Consider the following 12,198-nt stretch of genomic DNA (forward strand, 5'->3'; position numbering starts at 1 on the left):
TACCATTGCCTCCTCCCAAGCAGTCTGAGATGACGCCTTTCAGCATCTTCCTATATCGCTGCTGCCCGATATAGGCGTTTCCCATGGTCTGGGAAACATAGCAGCGGAGATTTGAACCAGCAACCTTTGGCATGCTAGTCAAATCATTTCCCCGCTGCACCATTAGTAGCCAAACATAAAGCACATTAGTAACCTAGGCATATGACTAAGGCACGACTAACTGTGGCAGACTTTTCTTTCTTGAGGTGAAATAGCTGGTGCGTATATCAAAGCTTCCTAATGGCACTCCTTGCCACAATGACCACCTGTTTTTTCAGGAATATGTCAAGTCCAGGAGAAACTAGCTATACACCTGCTTCTTCTACTAACAATAGCTCCAATACTAACAATAGGTCAATACAGATGTGCCATCAAAAAATTAGTGGTGCTTATGGTAACTGCTGCCAGGTAAACTATAGCCAAGCACTGGAAAAATCAAACCATGTTGATGGATATCTGGTATCGCTATCTCAGAAAAGTTAACCCATATTATTCGGTCCCATGGAAACCAGACTGCAAATAACCCTTTTTATGCAATATGGTCAGATTTTATTATTTATACCAATTGGGAGAATTATGGTTGTCTTCTTTACCCAGAAAGCCACCTAATGGCACGGCAGGGAAGTAATCTGCCTAGAGAGCAGGAGGCTGTAGGTTTGAATCCCTGCTGGTGTGTTTCCCAGAATATGGGAAACTCCTATATTGGGCAGCAGCGATATAGGAAGGTCCTGAAAGGCATCATCTCATACTGCACAGGGGAAGGCAATGATAAACCACTCCTGTATTCTACCAAGAAAACCACATGACTCTATGGTCTCCAGGAGTCGACACTGACTCGACGGCAAAACCTTCCTTCCTTACCTCAGATAATATTAGAATGTGGATGGATTGAGGGATCATGGTTTGTTATATGATGTTTTGCTGTTTGTGTTTGGATTAATTTTATTTATTTATTTTATATACCGCCCTGCCAAAAATGGCTCAGGGCCAGTGTTCCCTCGAAAGCGTGTGCACATGCTTCAGCAAGTTTTTAAATGTCCGCTCAGTTAATTTTAGTTCTCACTCAGGTTGAATGTACGTGCGCACACACTGCCTTGATACTGCCACACAGAACAAAACTCATTCTACACAAAGATGAAAAAAACTAGAGGGAACACTGCTCAGGGCAGTTTCTGCATTTTATTCTGAACTATAAATTTTATTCTAATAAAGTTGGAGGGGGGGATACTAACAATAGCTCCGCCTTGTCAGGTTTTAATCTCAGTTTGTTTGCCCATATCTAGCATATCACAGCCTCCAATTCTGCACATTGATTAACTTCCCGAGATAAGATTACGTGAAAGACAACTGGCTGTCATCAGCACACTGTTGATGTAGCCCAAATCTTTAGATAACTTCTAGCAGTTTCATGTAGATGTTAAACATCAGGGAAGGGAAGACAGACCCCTGTGTGACAGCACAAAGGCCAGTGGGCCCAAGGGTATGAACATAAGAGCAGTTGGATCAGGCCCAAGGCCCTTCTACTCCAGCATTCTGTTTCACACAGTGGCCCACCACGTGCCACTGGGAAACCGAAAGGCAGGAGCTGAGGGCATGCCTTCTCTCCTGTTGTCACTCCCCTGCAACTGGTATTCAGAGGCATCCTGCTGATGCCCTAGGTCCCTGATCATCTTGGTTGGCCTGTTCTGCTCCCTTTCCAGTTCTACAATGCCCTTCTTAAGGTATGGTGACCAGAACTGTACACAGTACTCCAGGTGTGACTGCACCATAGTTTTGTACAAGGACATTATAATATTAGCAGTTTTATTTTCAATCCCCTTCCGTAGCATGGAATTGGCTTTTTTCACAGCTTTTGCACATTGAGTCAACACTTTCAACGGGCTGTCCACCACAACTCCGAGATCCCTGTCCTGGTCAGTCACCAACAGCTCAGATACCATCAGCGTATTTATGAAGTGGGATTTTTGGCTCCAAAATGCATCACTTTACACTTGCCAACACTGAACCACATCTGCCATTTTGTTGCCCACTCCCCCATTTTGAAGAACTATCCATTTATGCCTACCTGTTTCTTGTCTTTCAACTAGTTACCAATTCACACATGAACTTGTCCCCTTATCCCATGACTGCTAAGTTTACTCAAGAGTCTTTGATGAGGAACTTCGTCGAAAGCGTTTAGGAAGTCAAGGTATATTGTGAACCCGATCATCTTTTTCCACATAACCTGTTGACCAGGCTTCCCCAAACTGCGGCCCTCCAGATGTTGCTGAACTACAACTCCCAGCATACCCAGCCACAATAAACTGTGGCTAGGGATGCTGGGAGTTGTAGTTCAGCAACATCTGGAGGGCCGCAGTTTGGGGAAGCCTGCTGTTGACTCTCTCAAAGAACTCCAAAAGGTTGGTGAAGCAAAATTTACCTTTGCAGAAGCCATGCTGGTTCTCCCTCATCAGGGCCTGTTCTTCTGCGTGCTTTACAATTTTATCCTTGGGCATGCTTTACATAAATTTGCCCAGAACAGACGTTAAGCTAATGCCTGTAATTTCCCAAATCCCCCCTTGATCCCTTTTTGAAAATTGGTGTTACACTGGTTACTTTTCAGTCCTCTGGTACAGAGCCTGATTATAGGGATAAGTTATATATTTTTGCAAGGAGATTGGCAATTCCACATTTGAGTTCTTTAAGGACTCTTGAATGGATGCTATCTGACCCTGAAGATTTGCTAATTTTTGATTTGTCCAGACAGTTTAGAACATAATCTCTTGTCACCTCTATTTGACTCAGTTCTTTAGTCTCTGTCCCCAAGAGCCCCGGTTCAGGAACAGGTATACACTCAACTATCCTTTGCCATGAAGACAGATGTAAATAACTCATTTAGCTTCTCTACAATCTTCATATCCTCCTTAATCCCTTTCACACCAGGATCATCTAATGGTCTAACCACCTCCCTGGCAGGTTTCCTGCTTTTGATGTATTGGAAAAAGTTTTTTGTTATTCCCTTTGATGCTTTTAGCTAAATGTTCCTCAAACTCTTTTCGCCTCCCTTATTGTCACCGTGTATTCTATTCTCTTCATTTGGGCAGGCCTTCCAATTTCTGAAAGAAATCTTCTTCCCCTGTATAGCTTCCTTGACTTTACCTGTTAGCCATGCTGGCATCCTTTCTGACTTGGGGGTACCTTTCCTCCTTTTTGGTATACATTCTAACTGGGCTTCTCGTATTGTAGTTCTAAGTAAACTCCAAGCCTTCTGGAGCCAAGTGACTCTCCTGATTTCCCCTTTGAGCAAAAGTCCCCAAGCAGCATCTTAGGAACAAACCTGACTCTACCAAGCTGGTGAGGGCCAGTTGCTCTGTAGAGGATCGTCACTTCCTAGAGGTGTCGCTGGATACTTCCATAACAGACTCTGTCTAATTGTACAATCCAGTTCTCCAACTGTAGAATAGGAGAGATTTTGTCCAAAAAAAAAATCATTAAAAGTGTCACAGCAGGTAACCAGAGGGATTTAAAATGGATTTAATTTTATAAACAATCCATAAAAAGAGAACCTAGGTCAAAGATATCATCATGAATATTCATAACATTCTATGAACATGTTAAGAGCAGTATATGGGGATGAGACACAACAGACCTGATCAATCCTATTCTGAAGGTGGTGTACATGCAGCACACCTACACAGCCAAGTCCTTCCCCCCTCGTTCTCTAAAAGTGCAAACACAAATAAGTTCAAATGAACAGAGGATTTGGGGGGATGGAATAGATCTGAGCAAGGAGGAGGATAGGGGAGGGGAAGGGATGGGGAGGGGAGAAGAACACAACAAATTCATGCAGCCCTGATGAAACCTTTTCAAAGTTTATCCTCCACTGAATAAAGCAAACACCTATTGTGGTATCAGGTTGTAAAAGAGAGCCCATTTGGGAATATTTTTATGAAGTTCCTGTACCTGTGGATAAGTCATGCATGTGGGCCAATTACAAAGAAATGCGAGTCCTGTCTGAATGAAACAGCATTATGAGAAGTGTGTACTATTATAGTATATAAAGTTGTGCCCACAAGTCGGTGTTGACTCCTGGCCACCACAGAGCCCTGTGGTTGTCTTTGGTAGAATACAGGAGGGGTTTACCATTGACATCTCCCACGCAGAATGAGATGATGCCTTTAGTATGTACCTACCTTCAAAAATGAAACCTATATCTATCTCTGAAAATGTATTAACGTTATATTAGGTAACAAGAATATACTTTTACTAGAAAACGATTACATTGAATTTTCCTTACTAGTGATTTAAATCCTTAAAATAGAGTCCTTCTGTGAATGGATTTGATTTAAATCAAATCGAGCCTGATTGCATTATAGTATTATATGAAACAATAACTTGAGTAGTGCTATCTTGGCACTTTAAGCAAGCTGAATTAATCAAGATAGCTGCCAAATTATTCTGAGAACAGATTTTAAGAAAACAGAGGAGTGATCCACCCAATATATTTATATTAGTAAAATAAGGATTGCAGTTTGCAAGATTATTGTGTTCTTATGCTGTGATTTTAGTCTGTTTCTATCTCTGTGTGGTATTGCTCCCTATGCTTTCCAATGGGAGATTTTTTGGGACATTAATGGCTTTTTCCAGGCATTTGGATTTTTATGGTAGTCTGGATGAGGTCCACAATCTACATGCAAAAATGGCATGTTTCTATCTTTTGTCTTTTGGTTTGGGAGTTTCATTTATGTCTATGCAATTTTAGTCTGTTTTCTGCTCTCATTCTCTATGCTGTCTAATGGAAGCATTTCCCCACATTTTCCAGGGAAGTAGTGGATTTTTCTTGAGTTTGGAAAATGGATGATTTGTTAGTCTGGGCAAGGTCTGGAACCAAAAACATGTGAAAACAGCATGTTTCTATCTTTCATGGTTGGGTCTGTGAGTTTCATGTGAGTGAGGCCAAAGCAGCTTTATATTATAGATTTCAGGTATGACTGTCAAAATATTAATACTACCTGCTAGGCATAACTGAGTAGGGATGTGCACGAAACTGGTGGGGGGCAGCTCGAGGGTGGATACCTTTAAGGACTGGGGAGGGTGCTCTTATCCTCCCTCACTTCCCCGCACCAGCACTGCAGTTTAAAAGGGTCCGGCGGAGCACCTTCTTAGACTGCAAGTACCCGGGGTGTGTGTGCACGCTGGTCTTTCGAGGAGCACTGGTCTTTACTTAATTAACAACCTGAATTCCAAATACTGTAACAGAAGTATGAGACACCGATCACAAAAATGCACTTAAGGTTGCATTTACGCCAACAGTAGTACCTAATACAGGTAATGTGTGCCATAGAGTTGGTGTTGACTCCTGGTGACCACAGAGCCCTGTGGTTGTTTACAGGAGGGATTTACCAATGCCATCTCCCATGAAATATGAGATGATGCCTTTCAGTATCTCCCTATATCGCTGCTGCCCAATATAGGTGTTTCCCATAGTCTGGGAAAGATGGAAATCATACTTATATTGCGTTCTACAGTTTCCCATAGTTTGGGAAAACATACCAGCAGAGATTCGAACCAGCAACCTCTGGCTTGCTAGTCATTTCCGGCTGCGCCATTATGCAAATTCCAGCTTCTTGTTTCGTCAAAACTGGAAAAAAAAGATGGAAGTCATACTTATATCGCATTCTACAATTCTTACAAGTTCACGAGAGAAATTAGAATAGATTAAAACCTCATAAAAGCTTAAGCGGTGATGAAGAAAAAATGAGGAAACGGGTGGCACTTCATTCTTCGGTTTTTTCTGAAAGACAGCAAGGACTTTTTCCCAGCCCGTTTGAGATTTCAAGTGGGAAGTGAGCACACACATTTTTTTCTTTCACCATGTGGGTTGATTATTTTATTACCATCAATCACTTTAGTCACAATTTTATGTGACACGATGAGAAAGAAAGAAAGAAGAAAATATACCATCCACACGTTCCCGCTTTAAAATCAGAGTTCAGACAAATCCGAGGCGCCCAAACGACCTCGAGACCAGCTGAAGGGCACCACCCATTTTCACGCCAAAATTAACGCGCCGCGGCGGCTTTGCCTTCTTGTATTTATAAGTAGCGCTGCGCCCTGATTGGTCGCCTATGGAGGGACGCACGCTCCTCCCCTCCCCTGACATCGCGTCGCCATGTTAGAGCGAAAGTAGGAACTGAGAGGGACGTGTTTGGTGCGCTCTATGTCGGAGGAGAAGGCTGGGTAGTTGCCTGGGGGGCGCTGTGCATGGCTCGGGGGAGAAACCTCGCTTGCTCAGGAGCGAATATCCGAAGAGCTCAGTAGCGTTTTTGTGGGGACGCCGTGGGCGGCTGAATTGGGGACGCCGTGGCTATGAGCGAGGGTGAGAAAGTGCCCGAGCAGCCGCCTCGGCGCGGGGAGAACGGTAGCAGCGGCCTCTCGGCTGTGGAGAAGAAAGCGGCCGCCGCCGAAGCGGAGGATCCGACACAAAATGGCGGTGCTGGCTCCGAAAGAAGCTGGAGCGAGGAGGAGCGGCTGCTGCTGGGTCTGGGGATTGCCGCCGCCAGCGCCGCAGAAGGCCGGGGATCCCCGAGCAATGGCCACCGCAAGAGTAGCGCCTCGGCGGCCCACGAGCAGCCCCATCCACAGCCGCAGAGCGACGGGCTGAGGGCCTCGCTCTCCAAAGCAGCTGAAGACCTGCCTGTTAAAAGAAACTTTCAGATCCCCAAGAAGAGCAAAGAAAAGAAAGGTGGTTCCCTCGCACCCGTTTTCTCTCCTCCTTTTCTCTTTCCCCTTCACGCTCCACACAGCGCCGCCCCTCCTTGCGGGTGTGGAGGAAACCGTTGTATGGCTGGCTCCGATAAGAGAGCAGTCTCCGGGCAGGCGATTCTTGTGTGGTGTTTTTTGTTTGGTTGGTTGGTTTCCCCGCCGAGAGAGAGAGAGAGAGGCTTGCGAAATACTCAGCCGGCTTGGCCTTGAAACTAGGGTTGAGGTGAAGACGCTGGATGCGATTTGGGAGGGGGTCTGGGGAAAGGCTTAAACTCACCCCACCCCCGCCCGACACTCGCTCGTAGAGAAGAGGGTTCTCTGTGGAACGGGGAAATGGTCCCTCTCCTTTGCTCTTTCTAGCCTCCCGAGAAAAGCATCCTTTACTCGGATAGGCCGGTAAACATGTTCACCTCAACGAAGCTCTCGAAAGACGCCTTGTTCACTCCTGTTGAAACCACTTGAACCTCCATCACGTTATAGGAGGGAAGTGGATCGCATCATCATGAACCCTTCAATGGAAGTTCAGTTTCTCATCCTAGTTCCTTTTGTCTTCTCTTTCTGAGTTTCCGAAATACTAACCTTTGGTATCTGATAATACACTCACATCTTTCATTAAACTGTCAATGAGGATCTGCTTTGCATCTTCTAAGTTAACCCCATTCTAAACTTAAGAAATTGGTGAGGGGAGGTGTCACCTGTGCTCAGGAGGGGTTTTCTCAGTGTTCATTTTTAAGGACTGTTTAAGTTATAGTGTTGAGATAACCCTGTTCTATAAGGAGAAAGTGAAGGTATGTTGGTTTTATCAATCCCATCTTGAAGCTGACCATCACTTATCTAATCTGTGCAACAATATTAAATGACCTAGTCTTCTGAGAGGAATCCATCATTATCCTTTGGGCAAAAAGAAGTCAAACTAGTTCTCTTTGCTTTCATCCCAAACTCATTTTCTTCCATTGGGCATAGGTTTATTTGCTGCATTTTTATACTACCCAAAACACCAATATGTAGGTGGTTCACAATTCAGTACCAATTCCTCAATAGGATACTTAAAAAAAAAAAAAACTTTCAAAAATAAAAGTACTCCTTGGACTCAGTGCAGCTAGCGAATCTGGCCCATATACTTTAGTTAGCCACCTAATGGCTCAGCGGGAAAGTAGCTTGTCTAGGGAGCAAGTGGTTGCTAGTTCAAATCTCTGCTGGTATGTTTTCCAGACTATGGGAAACACCTATATCAGGCTGCAGCGATATAGGAAGGTGCTGAAAGGCAGTATCCTATACTGTGTGCGAGATGGCAATGGTAAATCCTTCCTGTATTCTAACAAAGAAAACCACATGGCTCTGTGGTCGCCAGGAGTTGACATAAACTCAAGGGCACAACTTTGCTTTACAACGAAAAGGCCAACTGGTGTCCTACTCTTATATTCATATCTAGGTCTTGGTTCCATTATGAATTTTGACAAAATTTGTGGTAAAAAAGAATTGCACTAAGATTATGGAAGCTCTAATGTATGCATATTCTCTACAGGATGTATGACATTTTGATCATAGTAGGTTATTTTTAGAGTTTTTTAGCACGATAACACAAGTTGCTGCTCCTTGCAGTGCTCGTTGTGATTATCTAGATATGTTTGCACTGGAATTTATTTGCTCTTAAACAGACTTATTGGTATAGACACACCTTGGGAAACTTATATACCATTCTAACTATTCCAGAAACATTGAAACTTTAATTAGTCCCTTAACTTAATGGTTCTAGCATCATTTGGATCTTAATAATTGGGTAGTTGCTACCGTGTTTCCCTGAAAATAAGACAGTGTCTTATATTAATTTTAGCCCCCCAAAATGCACTAGGGCAATTAGCGGTACATCAGAAATTACTGCTAGGTCTTACTTTCGGGGTAGGTCTTACTTTCGGGGAAACAGGGTATGTATGAGGAGTTGGTTTCTCAGTCCTAGTCACAAAGTGACAGTTCTGTATGTGATGTTTATTACAGGAAACAGCCCGATGTTTTAGGATGTACCATTATTGACCAGAGATGCAGTTTTAGGATGGTGGAAGGCCTACATACTTCCACTACACTTGAGTTTTGAATGAGTCAACAAAAAGTTCTTAAGTATAGGTGTAGAAGTTTCAGACCCTGGAATCAAGGGCAGAATCTCCTTACTTGAAAACTTCAGGATAGACCCCACTCCCCAAATGCCCGTTGGCATCATAAGTGTATCTATTTCTTCACTGGAAGAACTGTAGTCTTCATACAAAAACTATGTATCTTCCTTTTGGAGGTCTTATTTGTTACATTTTGCTGCCCCTTTCCCAAGGAATTCAATTCAGAGGAGAGTTTCTACAGTAACTGGATATTGGCTAGGCCCAGAGTGATTTAGTTTCAGAACTGGAATTACTTAGGGTGACTCTAGTTGCAATTTATGCTAATTGTTTCTTGTTTTAAAAAGGCTGTGAAACTTGCATCTATATATGGAAGGTATTACTTTAGAAGGTCTTAAAATCTTAATTTTATCTGAAAAATATAAGAAATGTAGCCAGTGTTGGCTGTCTTCCCACCTTGGTGTGTTATACAGTAGTAAATGCTAAGCAAGAAGAACTGGAACCTGATATGGGAACCTTTTTTGTCCAGAGAATTGTAGAAAATCTTTCACTCAAAAAGAGCAAAGCAATGAAGGAACTAATAGAGGGATTATGTAATTAATGCCTCCTCTCGAGATTATTTGTGGCGAGTCACAACTCCTTGGAGAGTTTATTTTCCAAATACCACTAAGTGATAGGGAAACCTGCTTTTAACACTTAGCAACAACAATGGAGGCGATTTAACACAATTGGTTAAACTTATCAAGTGGGGTAGTGATTCTTGATGCTTCTTTCAAAACTATCATCTCAGTTTTCTTGCTCAAGCCTAAAGTCATTAGCATATTTTAAAACTCATATTATTACTCATTGCTCATATCTATCTTTCTTTCTTGCCTTCCAAATTTTGGAATTCTTATGGCTGTTCTATGCTTTTTTTAGTTTAAGGAAGTTATTTAATGAGTGCCTAGCCTAATGGTGCAGCAGGGAAATGACTTGACTAGTAAGCCAGAGGTTGCCGGTTCGAATCCCTTCGCTGGTATGTTTTTCAGACTATGGGAAACACCTATATTAGGCAGCAATAATATAAGAAGATGCTTGAAGGCATCATCTCATACTGCGTGGGAGATGGCAGTGGTAAACTCCTCCTGTATTCTACCAAAGACAACCACAGGGCTCTGTGGTCGTCAGAAGTCGACAGCACACTTTACCTTTACCTAATGAGTGTACTTCTAGCTTTTAGAATGAATACTGGATAGTATGTACAAGCATTGCAACAGTTTTCTATCTGAAATTACTTTTTGTTTCCTGTGGCAGAAATCTAAAGGTTTGACATGAGTATTTTACTTGTGAAATTTATAGATGGAGAATTATTGATTCTTCCCAGAACTTGAAATCAAGCTGTGACTCAAATTTATCTATCTGTTTGTTTATTTATTATAAAGTGCCCCATTCAAAGACTCTTGACGGTATACAACCAATTTTAAAAGACATTAAAACACACTCGATTTAACTGAATGTGTTTTAAATGGCAAACTGAATATTATACTAACCAAGGTTCTTTAAGAAAATAGAGGAAGTGTACAGCATAAGAGTCATAGTGGAATCCATGAAGATGATTATACATTTTTGTTCAATTCTTATTCTTTGGTCTTAGGAGACAATTTACTATTCTCTGAATTGTGTGTGCAGTACTTTCTCATCCTCCTTCTGGTACATATTGCACATAATATGGACCTAATGTGCAGTGTTCCCTGTAAGAGGAATTTCCAGATATTGTTGACAACTCCCATAATCTCCAGCCAAAGGCCATTGCAGCTGAGGATTCTGGGAGTTGTAGTCAACAACATCTGGGAATCACTCTTACAGGGAACACTGCTAATGTGCTCATCTTTTAATGAGCAAGACCAATCTCATTCTTTGTCTTCTAATCTCTCCTTGTAAAGGAGTAGTCAGTTTTAGTGACAATCATTGGCATTATTATATAAAATAACATTTTGATACAAAGCCATCACTACTCTTCTGTTAGAAATTCTTGTAGTATGTGTAAAATCAGTAGACTTTTGAATTTAATGCTGCTTCTGTTAAGCAAGCCCATAAGTCTATAATGTTTTGTGAGGTTACATCTTCTCCTAGAATGATCTCCTTATTTGACTAGCTACTTATATAGATGAATCAAACGTGAAGAAATGCACCTTGAAATCACTTAACCACCTTGAGAGTTAGCAAAAAAACTTGTCAGGTTAAAATCTATGAAACTGCATTTCTAATAGGAAGAATAGGCATCCTGTGAGTGTGCTTCATTTTCCTATATTGCTTTAGTTCCACAAGCTAAGAGCCTATTGCATTACAGTCATTTAGTATAATTTGTCCTTGTTCATTTTTACTTGGAATCAAGGAAATTGAAAGGTTGACACTGAAAAACAGTTTATGAAATGCACAGTTGTAGAGGGTACCAGCACTTGTATATGCACATATGGCCACATCAAATCTGATCTACTTTTTGTGAAAAAATTGTATTTACCTGAATCCAAGATTATTTTTAACAAGTTCTTTGATGTTAGAAATTAGGTCATCTTAAATTCAGAGTTGTCTTCCTTCAGATAAATACAGTAATGTCATATTAGTGGCAGCAGAGCAGAGATGACTGTCCTAGAACTTGAGTGCTTAAAATACAAAATGTAAACTGGTTACCAAGAGAATATGAACTCACTAGGAGACACTGAATTCAAAAAATGGAACTTGAATACAATTTTTCAGTTAAGAGGTTATGTAATAATTCTCTTTCCAGTGACTGCTCTCAAACAGATTTCTATAAATTCTTTGTCCCTCATCTGGCCATAGGGAAGGAGGTGGGAAGTATCTGCCTTAATAAGGACATAAGAACAGCCCTGCTGGATCAGGCCCAAGGTCCATCTAATCCAGTGTCACGTCTCTCACAGTGGCCCACCAGATGCCACTGGAAGCCTACAGGCAGGAGTTGAGGGCATGCCCTCTCCTGCTGTTACTCCCTTGCTGGCTTTGCAGCAGGCAAATGCTGTCTTTGCTGAAGCCAGAAGCAGTGTGAAAGGTCCACACCACAGTACTTCTGCACAAGGCCTGTTAGAAATGAGACATGGCCCAACTCCATGGGTTTTTGCACTTTATGTGAAAGCCTCCCAAATTGAAGCAAAACCTTCAGACCCGAGTTCAAATTCCCCTTCAACCATGACACTCACTGAGTGACTCTGGGCCAGTGTATCTCTCAGCCTAACCTACCTCACAGGGTTGTTGTATCACTCAGCCTAACCTACCTCACTGTGTACATCGCTCTGAGCTCCTCGGAGGAAGAGCA

General features: G+C 42.2%; 1 protein-coding gene across 8 annotated transcripts in view; it reads left to right on the forward strand.

Moving 5' to 3' along the window:
- The first annotated feature begins 6,160 nt into the window (after positions 1-6,160).
- TASOR (transcription activation suppressor) overlaps positions 6,161-12,198 on the forward strand; it is a 166,930-nt gene continuing 160,892 nt past the window's right edge. For 5 of the 8 annotated variants that reach the window (XR_008316188.1, XR_008316189.1, XR_008316187.1 and 2 more), the window contains exon 1: positions 6,161-6,763. Coding sequence is in view for 3 of the 8 variants with exons in the window: in XM_053296289.1 (XP_053152264.1) it covers positions 6,388-6,763 (376 nt within the window). In the remaining 5 variants the exon portion in view is untranslated. The remainder of the gene's footprint in view (positions 6,764-12,198) is intronic. The other 3 variants (XM_053296289.1, XM_053296285.1, XM_053296288.1) reach the window with 3 other exon arrangements.

Source organism: Hemicordylus capensis, chromosome 2, assembly GCF_027244095.1.
Source record: "Hemicordylus capensis ecotype Gifberg chromosome 2, rHemCap1.1.pri, whole genome shotgun sequence".
NCBI classification, from domain to species: Eukaryota; Metazoa; Chordata; class Lepidosauria; order Squamata; family Cordylidae; genus Hemicordylus; species Hemicordylus capensis.